The sequence below is a fragment of the Microdochium trichocladiopsis genome (assembly GCF_020744255.1).
Source record: "Microdochium trichocladiopsis strain MPI-CAGE-CH-0230 chromosome Unknown B0I36scaffold_9, whole genome shotgun sequence".
Classification (NCBI taxonomy): domain Eukaryota; kingdom Fungi; phylum Ascomycota; class Sordariomycetes; order Xylariales; family Microdochiaceae; genus Microdochium; species Microdochium trichocladiopsis.
Window position 1 is genome coordinate 1,876,993 of NW_025763552.1, and position 19,857 is coordinate 1,896,849.

The following is a 19,857-nucleotide window of genomic DNA, read 5'->3' on the forward strand; positions in this document are numbered from 1 at the left end:
CGAAGCACCGCTCAGCAAGGCCACCTCTGCTGGGGAAGTGCGGAGCCCCGTGGCATTTGCGTTTTTCCCATGGGCAAGCCCTACCCCGGATTTGCCCTGTCTCCTCGTGTGGTACAGTACATGCATGCGGCCATTAGCCTTTGTTCCTGGGCGTGTGCTCACGCGCGCCGGGTCTCCGAGGCTCTGGCAGGGGCAGCCCCTGTCCAGCCTTGGCCAAGGAGTCGGCACGCCACCCGCATCGGCCATGCGGAAGCTTGAAAGCCCTGCCCCTGTTGAGGATTGGGGTTTCCAACCCTCCTCCACCTTGGCTGGACTTGGCTGCCCATCACACTTTCGTCAAGACTCTGCAGGCTCGCACATACACTTTGTTGCCTAACTTTGTTCGAGACTTCGAGAACTACAGCAGTATTCTAAAGAAGGCCAGTCCTCTGAGGAGGGCTGAACAGTCTGATCACATGGCTCCGGGAAGGGCTTTGGATCGAGCTGGGATGGATGGTTTATGGCACGGACGCAATCCATGAGGGCCAGCCTTTCATCTACCCCATGGGCTGCCAACAGCCGGCTGGGGAATATTGCGCCAGGCAGATTGAGGTGGTGGGGGAAATTTGGGGAAGATCAGGGATGCTCATGTGAGGGGAAGGACAGCCGCACAGTTTAGTTTTGCGTGAGTGACCCGCTGGAAAAGGCCAAGAAGTCGAGAATTTGCGACTTGGGGCGATGCGGGCCGGCACCCGACGGACCGCTGGAATGCCACGCCCTCTGCTGTGAGCTTGGTCTGGCCTGGGCCAGCGTGCCAAGCGAGTCAAGCACCACCAAGCTCGGGCCCTGACGCGCAGTTGTCTTGAGTCTCGCACGCGACGGTCCGCTGCCCATGAAAGTGCACATCTCTGCGGAAAATAACTATTGGATCCAGAATCGATCACTTTCTGGCAAGCTGGCATTACAGCCATTCTCATGAGCACATACGGCCTCGGAGATGGCAGGAACATGGCCGAGAAGACTTTTCAAGCTGCGTCAAAACCGGTCTCCATCTTCCAGAGCGCGCCGCCCCGGCGCCGCAGCTTTGAATTGCCGCATGCTCGATCCAGAATGGGCACCCCAGTTCGTGCCTCCACCTCGACATCCCTCAGCTCGCCCATGCTGCCCACAGTTTGTCTGCTTCCTTGCTATTGTGACTAACAAGCCTGGTCGGCCTGCATGTCAGCCCGTTCAGTCTCTTGTCCAGTCGGAATGCATCTAGGCTGGAGAGGCATCACTCGCTCGCCTAGGTGCGACTCTGGACCGACCGTGAACTGACATTCTCCTCGAATGACGGCCGCTCGTACCTGCGCTAATTAGTTGTTGTTGGTCTTGCTGTGACCGCCAGAATCCGCTCTAATTATGGGTTAACCTTCCCACAGCGCGGCCATTCACGGAAGTTCAAGGTTGAGTCTTGGCAACAGGTGATGATAGCTCCTGAACAGGTGATAATAGCTCCTGAGCAGCGGTGGGGCCCATCGAACCATACTGGTTATCTCGACACTCTGGTTGATTGACAGTGATTTGATCGAAGCACGCACCGGACCACAAGGTCGCATGGACGATCGCCCCGTCTGATGTTCGGCCCAGGGCGCGCATACTCGGCCGGACTGGGCATTTTCTGGTGCATTGGCAGCTGCACCACGAGGCAGCAGTGCAGGGATGGGTGAGGAGTCGTCCCGAGCTTGGACCCAGGCTGTCCGCGATGCTGCTCCGGGCCCCCCTGATGGGCTTCCAGAAGCCAATGGCGGCCGTGACGCATAAGATTTGGTTGCAGTATCACCTGCCATGCCGCTCTGCCAAACGAAACGAGCCCCCGTTGCCCTGTCGGCTCAGCTTCGCCTGTCCGGGGCCCCGTGGGTTTTACTCCTCAAACCCTGCGCTGCCTGCCTTACCCCAACGCCGCCTCAATCTGGCTTCGGGCCGTCCACGGCTTTGGGCCACGACTGCGAGCGACGGCGCGGGACGAGGGCCGGGAGACGCTGGGCATGATCCCCAAAGAGGCAATGGCGGCTCCAAACCACCGAGGGCTGATAGCCTCGGACCCGCCAACAACTCCCTCGTGCGACACAGAACGGCCGCTTCAGCTGGCAGATATATGACCTCGTCTTGGCAGGTTCTCATAGAAGCCACATGCGGCCGGCTGCTCGTGACCGGCCCGGGGAGGCTCACCGTTCTCCCCACACACATCGCCAGTCCACACAGCTAGTCTTGGCGGCTCCAGGTCTTCGGCCCTTCTAGAGACACTGTCCTGTCTTATGCACGACAGCGTGTCCCAAATCACACGCTGAGCCGGGCAGCCGAGGGAGCGATATTGAAATTGCTCGCCATAGCCAAGTACCTGCATCCAGGGTTCAGTGCGTGATTCGGGTCGTGAGATGAGACGTGCTGACAAGGCCATGATCGCTTTTACCATTCTCCGGATTCTCCAAAAACAGCTTGTACTCTCCTGAAAATCAGCCTGCCAAGTCCAATTCAGAACCAACATTCAAGATTGCGTCTCGGCATCTGCTGAGCGTCCTTGCACGGCAGCTGTGACGCCAAGCGCGAGAAGATCAGCTCGGATTCGCTGGGCCGGTCTCTCGGGCTTTGAACCCCTTCACTCCCCCAGAAACGCACGGCGCCAACGGGCCACCACCACTGACTGCGAATACCTTTTTTTTTTTGCGTATCAGATGGCCAATGCTCGTGCGGGGACGCGATTAGCGATCGCCTGAGCGGTCACGAGGCTGCTCCAGGCCAACAGTGGATGGCTTGGCCTCCATTGTCTAGGAAAGCGGCATGACAACCAACCAGCTTCCGACCTGGTGCACCTCGAGTGGCGAAGGATGCCGGCCATTTCCACGACGAGGCATATCCAGGTTGATCTCTGCCAACCAGTCCGGAAGACGGCTCTGGTAATGCTCACAGAACGGCCTGGATCACACCGACTCTACGACAGAGAATGGTTGGGTCAACCAAGCTTGCCCATACAGAATCGCTACACACATCGTACACCAGCCCCGGTGCAGCTGAGGATCGAATGGTCACATGCAGCTCCAGGAGCCTGTGTCTTTGCCACAACGATACCACGCCGAGCCGACAGTATGCTTGCTTCTTACCACAGGGCGGCAACACGACACTACACACAACCACCAGGGCGTATCGATACCTCTCCTCCGACTGGAGCCCCTCAAAGCGATCGACATGTCTCTACACACACCAGGAATAGCACTGTGCTGTGAAGCGCCAGCTTGCCTCAACGATGGACACCCGCCACTTGCTCTACCAATCAAGATTCTCGATGAAACTTTTCGTCGTCACCGTCCATCAACTCAGCCTTCGATGGCCTGCAAGAAGGGACCGGACAGGATGCACGCAGGAGCTGCGGCTTGGCTGGTGTGGCCTGTCTTCCTGCAGAGGTCTCATGCCACAGAATACATGGTAGCCCTCCACGTCGCAAAGGCTCACAGCCCCCCCTTCCCTGCTGAAGGCGCTGTTGTTCAGATGGAAGGCATCAGGCAACCTATTCCCCTTCACGCTTGATCATGACCAACCACCATGTCGGCCGTCAGATCCGCCAGACCCAGTAGCGGACCAAGTCCATGTTTGGATGGAAACTTGTCGTGTAGATCACAGAGGGGATGAACATGGGCGTGCGTGACCAGATCCTCGGCCTGTCGACATTTGATTCCGCCACCATTATCGAGCTCGACCACACCGTATAGGCCGCCAAAAGCGTGTCGACGCGGCGAGAGGGCTGGCGGCGTTAGTGGTTTGGACACTTATGACACGTCAAGCACCTTTGCCACACAGCATTTACTTCTCACCCTCTAACGTCTTAGGCAGACCTACGAATCACTCACCGACCAGTGCATGGTAGCGGCACACACACACGAAAGGCCTGCCACGCGCAGATTGGCATACATGTGAGTAGAGGGAGACGACCTCTTTGACCACGAGGCTGGGCATCATGATCCATGATTTGCCCTGCTCCGTGTTTGCCATGACTTGCGTACCTCTCCTTTTCCTCCCTCGCAGCACAAGCAAAGTGATGTCGCACGAGGCAAACATGTAAGTATGGACTTGTGACTTGAATGCACGAAACCCTCCGATGGGAGACCATGACCATACGCGCCAGGTAGAGGTAGGTCGGCAGGGAATGAGTTGTCTGTGGCCACAGGCTGTGCAGATGAGGTGTCAAGCTCGTAGTTTGCGGTTTTACGTGACACTTCCCTACAATGGACCCAATACGGACGGCTGGTGCTGGAAGTCGGCATATCGTGCCGTCGCAGGCGTCGGTTGAGACGCCTCGCCCAGTATGAGCTCAAGCCAATGTGGAAGCAGGAAGGTTGAATCTCATCGTGCGGCAATCTCGTTGGTGCTGTGGTGCCATCTGCCGTCCGACCTAGGATCATTCCCTCCCATAGTCGTAGAATAACGCGCAATCACAATGAAATAAGAGCTCCGTTGTCCACGCTGTTTTCACTATACCTTCACACTACTTCTCAGAACATCGGTATGGCATTGCCCTTGCTCACGTGCTTGTAAGTTTGAAGTTGGCCCGGCCGCTATATATTTGCATCCGGTCAAGTCAAATCGGCCCAGTTCGAGGCACAAGTGAGCCGCGCAGAGTTCACAGATTGGGTTCCAAGCAAGCGTGAAGCTTCACGATATCAGCGCAGTCAGCTTATGAGATTTCCGCCAGCTTGCAGGCCCATTCGATGCCTCGAAGATTGAGTATCTACACAAAGCGCATCGGCGCGATCCGGCCGCCGAAATGAGATGAGAATTATTTGCTTGCCACACCGGTGGTATCAGCCGTATAGATATCACTTGAGGACTCGAGACCAGATCTCAGCCCCGTCAGTTCCCGCGATTCCACATCCTTTACGGCGTTGACGCCGCCGCCGCCGCCGCCTCAGGCTTGCGTCCATACACGTATCGGACCTTCATATAGCCGTGGATGCTCGGCGTCTTGAGCTCCTTGCGCATCTGTGCCAGGAACACCTGGTACGCTTCCATGCTCTCGTTCTCAAACACGTTCTTCCACAAGAACAACGTGTAGCCTGCAGGGTGGGGGTTATTAAGCATGTGCTCATTCTCTCCCGCAAAACCACGAATATGGACGAGACTGACCTTCAATGTCGTTGAGCATGGTCAGCTGCACAAACCGGCCAACATCTGCAAGTTTCGGGTCCTGCGGCCACGGACCGACCGGGAGCTAAGGGGTTGTTTTCAGTCAGTCGTGCATCTATAAAAAGCCAGTGCCCCTCCCTGTCCCGTCTCACCTTGAAGTTGACCTCCTTGATGTCCTCGAAGCCGGCACTCTCCATGCCCTTGCGCTGGAGGCCCTCCTCGAGCACGCTGAACGAGTTGCCGAGCTTCTTGCCGGCCTCTCTAAACATCTTGGACCAGAGGGTGGCCATGGCCGAGTCCGGGGGCAAGCTGTTGTCGTCGCTCAGGATCTCGACGTCGCATTCGCAGCTCTGCAGGTAGCCCCCCGGCATGAGCACGTCGTAGGCCTTCTTGAAGAGGGCGTTCCAGTCGGGCACCGCGCCAAAGAGGTAGCGGATGTGCACAAAGTCGAACGAGCCCGGGGTCCACGTCCACTCGTCCAGGCAGTCGTCAATCTCGAAGCGGATGTTGGGCGGCACCCACGACGGCTGGATCGGGGACAGGTCGGTGCCGACTATATCGGTGTCCGGGTGCTGGTCCGCGAAGTCGCTGGAACAGACTAAAGTCAGTGGGGGGCCAATGATGTATCGTGACGCAACCGTGAGTGATGCTCACATGGCCCAGATGCCTGATGGAAATGTGTCAGCAGAAGTCTTGAAGATGGCGCAGCTTCTCCAAAAAAGGGGTTCTCACCTGTTCCAGTTCCGACATCAAGCACTTTCTACTGGCGTGCGTCAGCCCAGCCGCCGGCACGCACACGGATCATTGGAAGCGCGGCGACAACAAACAAACCTTTGGTTCCTTGATCGGGGTCAGGTGGAGCTTGTCGCCGAGCAGGATGGTGAGATAGTGGTGGGTGATGTCGACCGAGGTCTGCTGCTGGTCGTCGTTGGGCGTAAAGTACTCGGTGCTCTGGCGCTCGCTGTGAAAGGTGCGCCCCTGGATGGTGCGGTACTTGAGAATGCTAGACGCGATCGAGTCGGTGCTGCTGGCACTATTGGGGATCGTTGTGCGGTCAGTGTCTCTCGCCTGAAGAAAGTGGCCGCCCCTTCGTCTCTCACGTACATGTCAGTACCCAGCGTCGAGTCGACATCGTCCTCGATCGCTTGCGCCTGGATGACTGGTCAGCCCGACAGAACGCCTTTGCCTCGCGGGCCCCGCGCTGCAAGGTGTCGCGGGGACAATCAGAAGCACATACATCGGGGTTGACAGCAATGGGCTCGGCGGCCTGCACATCGGGTTGCTCCGCCATGGCTCAGTCTCAGTCTGGTTACGGGCAATCTAGGGTCGTAGGGTCGCGGGGTCGCAAGATGAGGAGCTAATGGACTGCGGGCACGCAGTGGTGGAGAGGAGAGGGGATATCGTGGCCGGAGAAGACCGCGAGCGGGGTTAGCGGCAGGCGTCAATTTGTATTTCTGATGGCTGCAGACAAGTCACCGGCGCTGGTGCCGGTTGCTGCGGGCTCGGGGGCAGACAGACAAAAGGCTGACGTCCACTGGAGAGAAAGAGAGGGGGTGCTGATATGTGGTCGAGGGCCAGGCCAGGGGTCGTCGGCCCTTGGCAGCGTGGCAGATGGGGCCGGCGGCAGTGGCGGCGGCGGCGTCCGCCGGAGCGGTCCGCACAGCACGGCGGCGGGCCAGAGAAGCAAATAATTAAAGACAGACAGATGCAGGTACGTGGGTGGGAGGTTCTTATGCAGGTGTCTCTCTCTCTCTGTTTAACTTTTCCCAATCATGACCCCATCACCACCTCTAGACTTCCACTCGTCTGGCTGACTGCAGCTTCGTCAAGGTCAAGAAACAAAGCGCCCCCCCCCCCACCAGCCGTGATGCTCTGCATGAAGTGGCCTGTTCCCGCGTGGGGCACATGCAAGACGTGCCAGGAATGCAACGACGGGCAGTGTGGACTGTGGACGCAGACTGCAACACGGCAGGGCCCCCAGCCAGGCTCCCGCGTGGCCTTCTTGCCGGTTCGTTGCCGACACGGCGATTGCCTTCACACCGCTGTTCCCAGCAATGACTGAGCTGTCCTCGCATTGCAGGATGGCTATTACCGCAGGGTCTCTCAGCCTTGATTGCGAGTGTGGTTCCCTAGCATGCCAGCTTTGGCGATGGAATCTCCCCGCTTCTGGTTTTAGTCCTGTGAATGGTGCCACTTGTCTCAGAAAAACAGCCACGCAGGGCCATTGGCGGATCAGACCGGGATCCAGTACGGTGTTGGCTCCGGCAACACATCACAACCCTGGTCTGGGTTGGCCGCTCGCTTGGCCGGCCGATATCTACGATCATGCACGCCTGCAGCGACGACATCTGCAAACCATATCTCGCCTCTTCTAGCACCACCCCTGGCTCTTGGGACTTGGCTTGTCAGCCCTTTCCAACTTGCTGTCAATACAACGGTTCAATATACTGTATCTTGTGCAGAATGGAAGCGCACTGCCGCCGAGACTCTCGGAGAGCATCGAGTCTGTCAGGCGGGTCTTATGCATTCTGTGGTCGTGATGTGGCCTCGCCTCTAGACCAAAAATACCTCAATGGTGATTTTTGATGCTTTGTATTCCAATGGTGCGAGACTGATCCAAAATACAGATCAGGCTCCGAGGAAGATATACTGTCCACGGGCAACATCAATCTGCATGCCTCCATGTGTGATCATTGGGTAGCCAGGTAGACCACACCCGTACCAGCCTCCAGCAGACTCCTTCACTAACCTCTGGTGGCAGGACAAGCTGCGGATGCTCTCAGTATCCTACGGACCAGACTGCCCCCGTAGACTTGATTGGGCGACGCCACAGAGAATCTTTCATCCTTGTGGGGGTCAATAATCGTAGAGACGGGATGGCAAATGGGTCCTCACGTGATTCTGAACATTTCAGTCCTTGGTAAGTTGGGCCTGCCACCTTTGCTGCTCCAGACACGTGACCCACCTACAATTACAGCGATAAGCACGATCGAATCCTCCAAGCACAGTCCGCGTGGCGCAATGGTAGCGCGTTGGACTTCTAAACCACTGTATCACCGAAAAATCTCGTCATTTGCCATGACTCGGGATGCTCGTCTGCGGTTAGGAGTCTATCCAAAGGTTGTGGGTTCGAGCCCCACCGTGGATGCTTTCCCTTTTTGCCCTTGGCCACGTACCGTCTGTCTGTCTGTGCCTTGCTCGAATGTCGTCGTGGGACTGCCTCTCGACGAGCGAAGCCAGCAGACCACCTGTTTTGCGAGCTCAAACCACTCAGAAATCACGGGCACAAATGTGGCGTTGGCTGGAGGTGAGCTCAGCCACACAGCCTAGACCCTCCCTGTCTTTTGGCTGTGGCTGCCACCACACGGTCCTATTGGATCAAGCAGGCACTTACTTCCACGTGCAGAGATCGTTCGAGATTGTTCTTCCTGCAATACGTGGTCACGTGTTTTGATCTCGATGCGCGATAACCTGCCTTAATTATACGCCATCCGGCCTAGCGCTCCAAGCGGCGAGGCCACTGGATGGAACAAGACACCAAAATCTCTACCCAAATCGCCTCTCCTGACTCGGCGGATAAGCGAGCTTGTTGCGCCACCGATGACTGGGTGGCGTGTTTTCTTCTTCTCTTTTTCTTTCCTTCGGGAGTACCAAGGCGGCTCAAAAAGCTAGCGTACCGAAGATCGGCAGGAGCAGCGAGCAGCAGAGCAGCCAGTGCGCGCGCCCGGGTGATTCGCATGTGGCATTCATTGCTTTACCCTGCTGCTTGTATACCGCCGCAATCACATGCCACCGCCCGGCTCAATGTCCTGTTGGCTGGATGCACGCGAAGCAAGCAAGACATCTGCCCGTTCCACAGAAAAGCGTGCTCTAGCGTGGTCCGTCCTCAACGTTCTGCGCTGTCCTCTGCTTCGAGCTTCCCTCTTGAGCAGGGGACCAGCCAGAGCCCCCCCTGTTGCTTCGCTTTACCAGCGACGCACGCACGCAGGGTCCCGATGCCTGTCTCGGATTGACTGATTGTCTCTCTGTCTCTCTCAATCTCTCCCTCTCTCTCCCTTGGGCGCCGTTTGGGGGTCTGTGCCCGGCGACTTATTCCCACACGGTTTGTGTGATCGCCCAGGGGCCCGTCCTCCATTGGCCCGGGCAGTTCGTGCCGGGTGTTCGCGGGGCCGGCAACGCCCATCAGAGGCGGATCCTCTGAGTGGTTCGCCTGGGCAAAAGAGCCAGGCGGCGGCGGTGAGGGAGCGAGGGGCCTTGGCGCAGAAAGTGGATAATAGTCGATCCAGACCCTTCTCCTCAACCCTTCCTGGGGGGGCGGAAAACATCCACACCCTGGTCCGAGGTGAGGTAGGTACTCCGTAGGAGCAAGCAGTCTTGATCTGCTCCCATATTGTGTGTGTGTATGTGTGTGTGTGCCTGGACATTATGCCATGTGCGCGAACACGTGTGAGGCGACTGCATATCTGCCCGGCTTGTCTCACTTTATTTCTGCTTTAGCAGCAGCGGCCGCCCGTCCGTCCGTCCATGCGCGGCGCCTCCGTGCGCCGGAGACCTTCCGCAGCGCCACGCACATGCCAATCGGCGCCGGTGTCGCGCGGCTCCTCGCGATGTGTTTCTGGAACCCCTGGAACGCAGCCCTGGTCGCCTACGGCGATTCAGGGTCCCCCCAATCCGCAATCCGCACCAGCTGGCCCGACCCACGCCCGCGACAACGTGCCTGGTTTCACCCGCACTAACCGCCAGGGGTCCTGCCTCAATTTGTTGGGACTGCTCCACCGTGGCAGAAAAAAATATGGGAAGACGAGGACCCCCAAACAGGGCAGTCCCCATTGACGGATGGCTAGAGGGGTCGGATAGGGGACCCTTGTGACTGACCTTTGGTGCGGCGGGCATCGAGGCGGTCCGGGCGAGGGGGTTAGGTAGTAGAGCTATTATTACTTCCGCCACAAAAGCGAGTGGCCTCTTTCCCTTCCTCTCTACATCCTCATCCTGCCATTCAGTGTTTGGCAGAGTATACGGAAGCAGTCTGCCAAGATGATTGCTACTACCCAGACCAAGACGACCGTGACGGAGCGCGGGACGGTAAGAACGAGTCATCAAGACACACACACACACACACACACACAAGATCGTTTTCATGCTGACTTGTCTCAGACCCGCATGAGAGGCTCGTCGACCGCCCAGGAGTTCCCCGACATCCAGACCATTCGTGATGCCATTCCCAAGCACTGCTTTGAGCCTTCGACGGCCCGTTCGCTCGGCTACGTCGCCCGCGACCTGACCATGGCCTCGGCCCTCGTCTGGGCTGCGCTCAAGTTCATCCCGCACATCGAGGACGCGACCCTGCGCTTCGCGGCGTGGATGGTCTACGGCCTGGTCCAGGGCATGGTCTGCACCGGCATCTGGATTCTCGCCCACGAGTGCGGCCACGGCGCCTTCAGCGTCCACCCGCGCCTCAACGACTTTGTTGGCTGGGCCCTGCACTCGAGTCTGATGGTCCCCTACTTCTCGTGGAAGTTCTCGCACCACCGCCACCACCGCTTCACTGGCAACATGGAGAAGGACATGGTCTTTGTGCCCGCCATCGCCACCGAGAAGCCCCAGCGCCGCCTCGCCTCCTTCTACCTCGACCCGGAGATCCTCGAGGACGCCCCCATCGTCAGCCTGATCCAGCTCATCGCCCACCAGCTCGCCGGCTGGCAGATGTACCTGCTCTTCAACGTCTCGGCCGGCCCCGACAGCAAGCAGCGCAAGGAGAGCGGCTGGCTCCGTGTCAGCCACTTTGAGCCCACCAGCGCCGTGTTCCGCTCCAGCGAGGCCTTCTACATCTTCCTCGCCGATGTCGGCCTCGCCCTCACCTGCGCCGCCATCTACTACGGCTCGACCCTCGTCGGCTGGCCCACCATGTTCTTCCTCTACTTTGTGCCCTACATGTGGTGGAACCACTGGCTCGTCGCCATCACCTACCTGCACCACACCCACCCGGATGTGCACCACTACGAGGCCGAGAGCTGGACCTACGTCAAGGGCGCCCTCGCCACCGTCGACCGCGACTTTGGCTGGATCGACAAGCACCTGTTCCAGTAAGTTTTTTCTTTTTCTGTCTTCTGACTGCATTCTTCTCTCGCTATGAGCAACAGCTGACTCATTCACTCACAGTGGCATCATTGGCTTCCACGTCATCCACCACATGTTTGCGCGCATCCCCTTCTACTACGCCGAGGAGGCGACCGCCGCCGTCCAGCCCGTCATCGGCAGCCACTACCACCGCGAGCCCGGCTCGTTCATCGGCTCGCTCTGGAACACCTTTACCAAGTGCCGCTACGTCGAGAAGGACCCGGAGCACCCCGGCGCCATGCGCTGGGTCAAGCCCAAGAACAAGAAGGCCATGTAAGGGGACATTATTATTTTGTCCTTTTTGGGGCGAAGTGGCCGCTGCTTGCAACTCTTGCAAGCACGCATATATAGACCGATTAGAAGTCGACAAAAACAAAACGACTCGCAACTCTTTTCTAGATGATAGATGATAGAAAAAGAATCGGGGGTACCGCGTGGTAGATGGAGTGGGGTTTCCGCCAGCCCTTGCAAAATCGAAGAATAGACAAATAGACAATGGGGCTACAGGATAGTCAAAGAATGAGCATATGAAGAATTACTGATCAACTACTACTCCTCATAACCTTGTGCCTGGCGGGTCTCTCATATAGCCGGCCGGCATCGGCGCTCGGCCCGCCCCCACCACCGCTTGGCTCTTTGTGCAGTTTTGTGGTTTCCTGTCCCTCCAATCAGTAATAGTATAAACTCTCACCTTATCAAGCAAAAGAAGATGAGCAGCTCGGATCTGCTGGAGGGCCTGCCGACCGCGGCACCGGCCCAGGCGAAAGCGCCTCTGCGCTTCATCGATGTATGTGCGGGTTTTTTCTCCGTGTGACGAGAGATGGATCACAAGCTCACAACCCATCCGGAATATACAGGTCGCCGTCACGGCCACGGCCAACGAGTTCGCGGGTATATACCGCAACAAGCAGTACCACGAGCCCGACTTTGACGCGGTGCTGGACCGGGCAGCCCAGGCCGGCGTCGACAAGGTCATGCTCACGGGGATGTCCCTCGGCGACGTCGAGGTGCACCGCAAGCTCGCCGCGGCCCGCCCGCAGCAGTGCTCCTACACGATCGGCGTGCACCCGTACCACGCGGCCGAGCCGGCCGAGGACCCGGGCTATCTCGAGAGACTCGGCGACGCGGTGGCGGCGGCCCTGCTGAAAGAGGAGAGGACGCCATGCCCCGTGGCCGCCTTTGGGGAGCTTGGCCTCGACTACGACCGCCTCGACCGGTGCCCGGGTGACGTGCAGATCCAGACGTTCCGCGCGCAGCTCGACCTGTACCTCGCGCGTGGGTTCACGGCGCTGCCGCTGTTTCTGCACTGCCGGGGAGCGGCCTTTGACGACTTCGTGGCCATCATGCGCGAGTATATCCCTCGAATCTCTGCCGCTGCCGCTGCGACTGCTGCTACTGCTACTACTGATCGGACCACCACCGCCCGACGGCACGGCCTCGTGCACTCGTTTGTCGGGACGTCGTCGCAGATGCAGCTCCTCACGACCGAGCTCGGCCTCGACGTCAGCGTCAACGGGTTCAGCTTCCGGGATCGGCCCAGCATCGAGATGGTGCGCGACGTGCCCCTCGAGCACCTGCACATCGAGACCGACGCGCCGTGGGGTCTCATCCCGGCCACCGCGGACGTGGCGAGGCGGTACCTCGTCAACGCGCCGCCGCTGCCCGCCAGCAAAAAGAGGGACAAGTTTGACCAGGCCGCCATGGTCAAGGAGCGCAACGAGAGCTGCTGCATCGACCGCGTGGCTTATATAGTGGCGGGGATCAAGGGCCTGGCGGTCGAGGAGGTTTGTGACCGGGCGCGGGAGAATAGCGCGGCGATGTTTGGGTTGTGAGCTGGTGAGGCGAAGGTTCCGGAGCCTTGTCAACTTCAGCGCAGAGTGACTGAACATGGGTACGCCAACTTTGTGCTTGATGCTCTTGACGGGTGCCCTCGGAATACTCATCATGCAGATCACCGAGTCACTCGCTGGAGCACTGGTCGTATAGGGCATACATCTCCTCATGACCGGCTGACAAGGCCCCAAAAAGAAATGCCGTCGCGGCTCCAAAGCTGCTTTGGCCATTATAACGTCGCGAGGAATTGCAGTCACCCAAATCTCAGAGGGAGGCGCAAGAGGCGAACAGTTTTTCAAAGAAGAGCAAAAAGACTGGGATATATTCCTCCGTGCGCCAAATCTAAAACTCAAATCCACCCAAACTTCACCATTATTCCCCGAATAACAAGCAAAAGCCCTACACCACTGAAGCGATAGCACTATCCTTGAACCGGTCCGCCTCCCTCTTGAGCATGCAGATACAGCTCGCGACCAAGAACGCCTCGACATCCTGGGGCGTCACCACCGCCGCACCCTTGCCGCCGTCCGGGGCAGCAGCAGCCCAGCCGCTCAGGTCGAGCACCAGGCGCCCGCCATTGCCGCCCATCCACCTCGTCGTGCCGGGCGTGCGCATGGCCTCGTTGCGCACCAGCTGCGCGACCTGCACGCCCCTCTTGCCCGACTTGCCGCCGGCACCACCGGCACCACCGGCACCACCGGCACCACCGTCCGTCCGCTCGCACACGAGCAGCGAGTCGGCATTGTTCTCGGGCTGCTTGCGCTCGGCGCGGTCGGCGTAGCGCCACTCAAAGGTGCCGAAGCTGGTGGCGAAGCGCTGCGTGCGGGAGAACATGTTGCGGCTCTTGACCTCGACGAGCTCACACTGGAGGTGGTCGTTGTTAATGGCGTCGTCGACCGAGACGGCAACTCCCGGGTTGGTGCTGCCACCAAAGATGCGCATCCGCGGCGGGCGGCCGGGCCCCCAGCGGTAGATGGTGGAGATGAGCGACCTGCTGGTGTCCTGGCCCCGGACGAGGGCGCACGAGTTGGACGACTTGGACAGGCGGACCGAGGTGTAGACCAGCTCGCCCGTGCTATCGACGCGGTTGACGGCGATGTTCTCGAGGGTGTTGCCGGTCAGGGCCTGGCCGTAGTCGTAGCCGACGGCGTGGATCTGGAGCTGGACGGTCGAAGGCGCGCTGGAGAAGGCGTCGTCGTAGGCGGGCGGGACGTCCGTGTCCGAGTCGCCGCTCATGCCGCCGGCGTGGTCGTAGGGGTCGACCTCGAGGTGTGTGTGGGGTTGTTTCTCGTCTGTGATGAAGGACATGGCTGTAGTTTTTTGGGTCGCTGGAGTTGTTGTCACTGTAGAGGTTTGTTTCTCTCTGTCTCTGTCTCCTGGTGTGTGTTTGTGTGTGTTTGTGTCCGTGATGAGCTGCGATGTGCGAATTGCTTCGTCTTTGCCGTGCGAGCAGCCTCGTTCTTTATACAAAGAGCCATCCTCTGGACAGCTTTACAGGGGTGACGTCAATACCCAAAGCGGAAATACAGAGGGCGCAGCAGGGCACGGTACGAACAGGCGAATGGCAGGGCCGGATCACAGCCTCCAGGCCAGGGCTCCCCCCACGACGGCGGCTGTGCTGTGCCCATAGCCCTATTATGCTGGGGCCACCCTTGAAAGCTTAGCACTAGAGCTAGGCACTTGGTGAGGTAGATTGACTTTGTTTTTCCCAAAGCGGGAATCCCCTCTGCTGCGCTTTTCGAGTATGCCGGCCACGCCGATTAAAAGTACGCAGACACCACGGGCACTGCCACTCTTTGCCATCACACAGGGTGAATCAGGCACAGCGTATACCCTTAGATAAGCGTACATTATACCATTGCAATCATCATCATCCTCATCATCATCCCCCGCCTCCCCTTCCTCATTTGCCCAGCCTAGCAGTCCGGCACACTGACCGGGATCGGCACGCTTGTTGCCAGCCCGCTCAGACTCGTCTCCTTGAACTCGCTGCGCATGCCAATGGCGGTGAGCCGCATCGCGCGCACCGCGTCGTCGAGGCGGACCTTCATGGTCTGCGGGTTGGACGAGAGGGCGAGGTTCGCCGAGCTGACGGCCTTGACGCTGCCGAGGGCGTTGCGCTCGATGCAGGGCGCCTGCACCAGGGACGCGATGGGGTCGCATGACAGGCCCAGGTTGTGCTCGATGCCAATCTCTGCCGCCATCTCGATCGTCTCGACGCCGGCGCCGTGCACCGCCGCGAAGCCCGCGGCCGCCATGCTGCACGCCACGCCCACCTCGGCCATGCACCCGCCCTCGGCCGCCGAGATGGTCGCGCCGCGCTTGAAGATCATGCCGATCGCCGCCGCGGTCAGCAGGAACGTCACAATGTCCCGGTCCGTGTCGTCCGCGTCGCTGATGAACTCGAGCGTGTACTTGAGCACCGACGGGATGATGCCCGCCGCGCCGTTGGTCGGGGCCGTCACCACCCGCCCGCCGCACGCGTTGGTCTCGTTGACCGCGATCGCGTACACTGTCAGATAGTCCATGGCCGGGAACGACGTCCGGCGCCGCGGCGAGGGCAGGATCGGGTGCGTCAGCGAGCCGTGGATCATGGGCAGGTTGCGCTTGGTCGCGGCGGCCAAGGCACGGGAGCGGGTCGAGCTGACGGGCGATGACGATGGTGCTGGTGCTGGTGATGACGATCTTGTGCGTGTCGTGACGGCCGTCTCAGAAACCTCGCCCTCCGACTTTTGTGATGATGATGATGGCTCCGACAGCCGTGCCGTTGCTGCTGCTGCTGCTGCCGTGTCCTCCGCCGCAGACCCGGGGATCCGGTCCGTGTGCGACGGGTACAGGCCCCGCGTGAGCCGGCGGTACAGCGCCGGGGCACGCCGGTGCAGCTTGAGCGAGCCCGGCAGCGTCGTGTTGAGGGGCGCCTGCACGGCCTCGAGGATGCTGTTGTCCATGACCTCCCAGATGCGGAACAGCTTGTCGTGGATCTCCTCGTCCGTGTACCCGTGGCTCTTTTCGTTCTCGTACACCAGCTGCGCAATCGTCAGGTTGTGCTTCTTGCACATGGCCAGCAGCGTCGCGGCGTCCCGGAAGGGGTACTTGGGCTGCTGGCTGTCCGGCGACGACGACGAGCCCGTCTCGCTGTCTGTGGTCGTGGCGGCTGTTGATCCCGCCGAGACCAGGGCAGAGCTCTCACCACTCGTTGTCGTGCTGCTGCTGCTCCCCGCGTCGAGCATCTTTTTGTCGTTGGCAACCTCTGCCTCGGGCGGCGCAATCACCTCGGTGCCCGTCCGGCGGTCACCTGCCGCATCTGACCGCTTGATCTCCTTGTAGAACAGGTTCTCAGCCAGGTCGACCGGGTGGTTCCCGCCAGTCGCAGCAGCCCCCTGGCCCGCCGCCTCGGCCGAGGACAACAACGACGATGAGGACGAGGACGACGAAGCGGCCGTCGACATGGCGCCGTTGACGACGAAGCCGCCGCCGACCGAGAACATGTCGTTGGTGGCCAGCATGTCGCCGTTCTCGTCAAACACCATGAGCCGCATGCCGTTGCTGTGCAGGGGCAGCTTCTTGCTCCACTCCCACACAAAGTCCTTTTTGTAGTCAAACTCAATCTCGCGCCCTCTGCTGCTCCCTTCCTCCTCGCCCTTGAAGCCCCGGCCCAGGTGCAGCTTCCCCGTGGCCTTGATCTCGTCGAACCGGCGCGGCACGTAGGCCGTGTCGACCGTCTCGACGTCGGCGCTCTCTAGCCCCAGCAGCAGCGCCGAGGGCGTCATGTGGCCCTCGCCCGTGAGCGCCAGGCTGCCGTAGATGGTGACGCGGATCTTGTGCACCTTGTCGAGGAGGCCCGCCTCGGCCAGGTCGGCCACAAAGATGTTGCCCGCGCGCATCGGCCCCACCGTGTGGCTCGACGAAGGGCCGATGCCGATGCTGAAGAGGTCAAACGTCGAGATGACGGCGTGCTCGCGGTCCGCCTCGCTGTACGTGCCGCCGGCGTCGTCCTCGCCGCCGCCGTTGTTGAAGGAGGTGGCCGTGGTGGTGAGCAGCCGCCGCCGGGGGTGTGGGCTCAGCGCAGGTATCGCGGACAGCCGAGGACGACCTGGATATCTGAATCTGGGGATGGAATTGGCAGTGCCGACTGCTCCCCGCAGCACCTGGCGCCCCATGCGCTGGGCCGTGATGGAGGCCATTGTGATGTGCGTACGTCTTCCTGGAATGACGGACGGACGGATTGACTGAACGAGTGACTGTAGGTTGGCTCCTTGGAATACAGGAAATATTCACACGGATATCGCCCAGATCAAACGTCGCCAATGAGGGCCGCGATAAGTACGTAGTATGGGAAAAACCAGGATGATCTGGGGAATGCTGGTTGGTCAATTCAAATGGCTGGCCACCCACAGGCCCGGAATTTAGATCGCGCGGGGCCCGCTGCGGACTCGGCACTGCGTTGGGGAGTGAGCCCTGTTTCTCTGACGTAAAACGGGGCCCCCGACAGTAGCCGTTGTTGGCCCTTTTGTGGTGGGTGTCGTGTGTTGAGCCCCTGGATTGACTTTGGAGTTGTTATTGTCGAGAACAGAAGCTGCCGAGAGAAAATCACAATCACGACATCACGCCCTCATGGCCTTTACGAGAAAAAGACAAAAAACAAACAAAAAAATGTCGGTGTGCGTCCGTGTCACGTCACTTGCTTGTCCCCGTCCCTGCCGCAGGAGCCCAGAGATAAGGCAGGCTGATCCGCTCGAGGCAGTGCCTGGCCCGTGGCGTGCGCCAAAACCGTTTCCAAGGTTTCGCCAGCTTATCAGGGTGGATCCTGCCACACCACTGGGCTCGGCTCGGTGTGACAATCCAGCATAACTCGTGTTTGCAACCTGTTGCGTTTGCGTCTTCTCCTACTACTCCCCGTCCACATCCATCGTGTCCATGTGCTGGCTTGCCCACGGGCTGCGCCTGCGGATCGCGGGGCCGTACCGGGCCAGCACAAACGGGATCGGGACCAGGGGCACCCCCAGGACCGCCAGCAGCGTCGCCCCCCACTGGAACCCGAGCTGCTTCATGAGGTGGTGGCCAAACAGCGGGAACGCCGCGCCGGCAATGTTGCGGATGAGCGCGGTGCCCGCCAGTGCAGAGGCAGAATAGACCTGGGCGGGTCGGTCAGTCATTGTGAAGTTTCCCAAGAGAAGAGGAAAGGGAAGGAAATGAGGGTGTGACAAACCCCGTACGAGTCGCCTATGTATACGACCGTCATGAGGATCATGGTGTAGAAGCACCACCCCCAGACGCCGGAGACCAAGATCGGCACGATGGGCGGGATCCATGTAAACGTCGTCCAGGCGAAGCAGAACATGGACACGGGGAATACTGAGACGGCGGTCAGTAAACTACTAGCCATCGAGAGATTGCGCGCAGGCAAGAGAGACACCTACAAACGGCGGCCGTCTTGGCCAGATGCACCCTCGCCTCGGGGATGTTGGCGCCTCCCGCCTCTCCGACGGCCCTGAGATACCGCCTCTCCTGCCAGGTGTTGGTCAAGACGCCGGCCGAGATGCCCGTGACCAGGCCGAGGAACGCGAAGCCGACGCCCGGGATGCTGAAGCCGTGGCCCTCATGGCCAAAGACGAGCATAAAGATGCCGTTGAAGAGGAAGCTCAGGCCAAAGAGGTAGCCATGATACAGCGCCGCGAAAATGACTATGGCCTCCGTGGCGAGAAAACGGAACGGCCGGGCCAGCGCGATTTGGAAGAGCTCCCTCACGGTTCTGTGGCTTCTCGCCAGGCTGCGCCGCCGGCGTTTGAGGATGGTTGTGTGCCTCGTCTCCCGGACGGCAAGGAGCATGATGATCCAGAACACGCTGCAGATGGTGAACAGTGCCCAGAAGACGTCCTGCCAGCGCCGGCCCTCGGCCACGAGGGACATGATCAGGAAGCCTGATGGGCTGCCGCAGGTCGCGGCCCATAGGTACAGAGACATGGCGACGCCGGTCTCGTAATGCGGCCAGAGGTCGGCGATCGTCCCGCCAAAGTTTGCTGTCTCTCGTCAGGCATGTTTATCTCACTTCTGGAGTTTTCGGAAAAGTTCACAATCCAGGGAGACAGGCGGGACTCACCCACAGTCACGCAGGCAAATAGCCCGCTTAGGAACCGCAGAACCATAAACGCGACCAGATTGTCCACCAGCGCCGTGACAGCCAACAGCACGAGGAACACGGCGTAGGACGCATTATACACGATGCTGCGGCCAAAGAACTCGCTCAGGGGCGCGAGGGACATTGGCCCAAACGCGAGGCCGAGGATATACAGCGACAGGCCCAGCGTCGCCACGGTCGTCGAGATCGAAAAGTGCTCGCGGAAGCTGTGCATCGCCGGAGAGAAGCCCGACGCACCCCACGAGACGGACAGGTCGACGGGTATGATGGCCGCGACGGTCAGCCACTTGCGCCATGCTGGCCAGTTGCGTGGGTTCTCCGGGTCGCCGGGTGGGAATGTGGCATTCTCGCTGTCATCAGGTGCCTTGGCCGGGGATGGCGGGCTGAGGAGAGGCGCCGATGTCGAGGAGCAACCACCCTCGTCGGCCCCAGCGAGCATCGACACATCTGAGCGGACGGGCATTGTCCTATGGGGTCCTTTTGAGATGTATGTTGTGCGAGGGCCAAAGCATGCAATGAGGTGGGGGATGTGGGTGATGATGCCATTGCTGCCACGACCGCGGGGTAGTACTCGTAGTAGTCCCTCGGGAAATGCAGATCACGCATCGAATGGCTCCGAAACAATAATGTCA

The 19,857-nt window shown here is 59.9% G+C and overlaps 9 protein-coding genes and 1 non-coding gene across 10 annotated transcripts; 6 read left to right on the forward strand and 4 right to left on the reverse strand.

The window, feature by feature from the left end:
• Positions 1–2,702: 2,702 nt before the first annotated feature.
• B0I36DRAFT_165201 (uncharacterized protein) lies at positions 2,703–3,281 on the forward strand. The gene has a single exon (XM_046148716.1). The coding sequence runs from the start codon at positions 2,847–2,849 to the stop codon at positions 3,240–3,242; it is 396 nt and encodes a 131-aa protein (XP_046008508.1). The 5' UTR covers positions 2,703–2,846; the 3' UTR covers positions 3,243–3,281.
• A 1,183-nt stretch (positions 3,282–4,464) lies between these two features.
• On the reverse strand, positions 4,465–6,839 carry B0I36DRAFT_332303 (S-adenosyl-L-methionine-dependent methyltransferase). The gene is made up of 8 exons (XM_046155091.1): positions 6,374–6,839; positions 6,241–6,287; positions 5,968–6,169; positions 5,869–5,896; positions 5,791–5,803; positions 5,289–5,724; positions 5,137–5,221; positions 4,465–5,066 (listed from the first exon to the last, which is right to left on the reverse strand). The coding sequence occupies exons 1-8, from the start codon at positions 6,425–6,427 to the stop codon at positions 4,888–4,890; spliced, it is 1,044 nt and encodes a 347-aa protein (XP_046008509.1). The 5' UTR covers positions 6,428–6,839; the 3' UTR covers positions 4,465–4,887.
• A 41-nt stretch (positions 6,840–6,880) lies between these two features.
• Positions 6,881–7,990, forward strand: B0I36DRAFT_332306 (uncharacterized protein). The gene is made up of 3 exons (XM_046155092.1): positions 6,881–7,711; positions 7,764–7,841; positions 7,898–7,990. Exons 1-2 carry the CDS (start codon positions 7,321–7,323, stop codon positions 7,835–7,837), a joined length of 465 nt encoding a protein of 154 aa, XP_046008510.1. The 5' UTR covers positions 6,881–7,320; the 3' UTR covers positions 7,838–7,841; positions 7,898–7,990.
• A 153-nt stretch (positions 7,991–8,143) lies between these two features.
• On the forward strand, positions 8,144–8,284 carry B0I36DRAFT_t146. Its single transcript has one exon. It is a non-coding gene; the product is annotated as a tRNA-Arg (tRNA).
• Positions 8,161–8,606, forward strand: B0I36DRAFT_332308 (uncharacterized protein). The gene has a single exon (XM_046155093.1). It carries the CDS (start codon positions 8,282–8,284, stop codon positions 8,588–8,590), a length of 309 nt encoding a protein of 102 aa, XP_046008511.1. The 5' UTR covers positions 8,161–8,281; the 3' UTR covers positions 8,591–8,606.
• Positions 8,607–10,296: 1,690 nt separating this feature from the next.
• On the forward strand, positions 10,297–11,530 carry B0I36DRAFT_250301 (bifunctional D12/D15 fatty acid desaturase; the record flags this gene model as incomplete). The annotated part of the gene is made up of 2 exons (XM_046150532.1): positions 10,297–11,219; positions 11,296–11,530. 2 exons carry the CDS (start codon positions 10,297–10,299, stop codon positions 11,528–11,530), a joined length of 1,158 nt encoding a protein of 385 aa, XP_046008512.1.
• Positions 11,531–11,962: 432 nt separating this feature from the next.
• B0I36DRAFT_376718 (TatD family hydrolase) lies at positions 11,963–13,085 on the forward strand (the record flags this gene model as incomplete). Its single annotated transcript, XM_046160488.1, has 2 exons — positions 11,963–12,040; positions 12,111–13,085. The coding sequence occupies 2 exons, from the start codon at positions 11,963–11,965 to the stop codon at positions 13,083–13,085; spliced, it is 1,053 nt and encodes a 350-aa protein (XP_046008513.1).
• Positions 13,086–13,485: 400 nt separating this feature from the next.
• Positions 13,486–14,859, reverse strand: B0I36DRAFT_416895 (uncharacterized protein; the record flags this gene model as incomplete). Its single annotated transcript, XM_046162090.1, has 1 exon — positions 13,486–14,859. The coding sequence occupies exon 1, from the start codon at positions 14,392–14,394 to the stop codon at positions 13,486–13,488; it is 909 nt and encodes a 302-aa protein (XP_046008514.1). The 5' UTR covers positions 14,395–14,859.
• On the reverse strand, positions 14,508–17,743 carry B0I36DRAFT_332314 (serine dehydratase alpha chain-domain-containing protein). The gene has a single exon (XM_046155094.1). It carries the CDS (start codon positions 17,268–17,270, stop codon positions 15,003–15,005), a length of 2,268 nt encoding a protein of 755 aa, XP_046008515.1. The 5' UTR covers positions 17,271–17,743; the 3' UTR covers positions 14,508–15,002.
• Positions 17,742–19,831, reverse strand: B0I36DRAFT_424636 (major facilitator superfamily domain-containing protein; the record flags this gene model as incomplete). Its single annotated transcript, XM_046162289.1, has 5 exons — positions 17,742–18,221; positions 18,296–18,441; positions 18,507–19,106; positions 19,187–19,575; positions 19,797–19,831. The coding sequence occupies 5 exons, from the start codon at positions 19,829–19,831 to the stop codon at positions 17,976–17,978; spliced, it is 1,416 nt and encodes a 471-aa protein (XP_046008516.1). The 3' UTR covers positions 17,742–17,975.
• Positions 19,832–19,857: the final 26 nt, after the last annotated feature.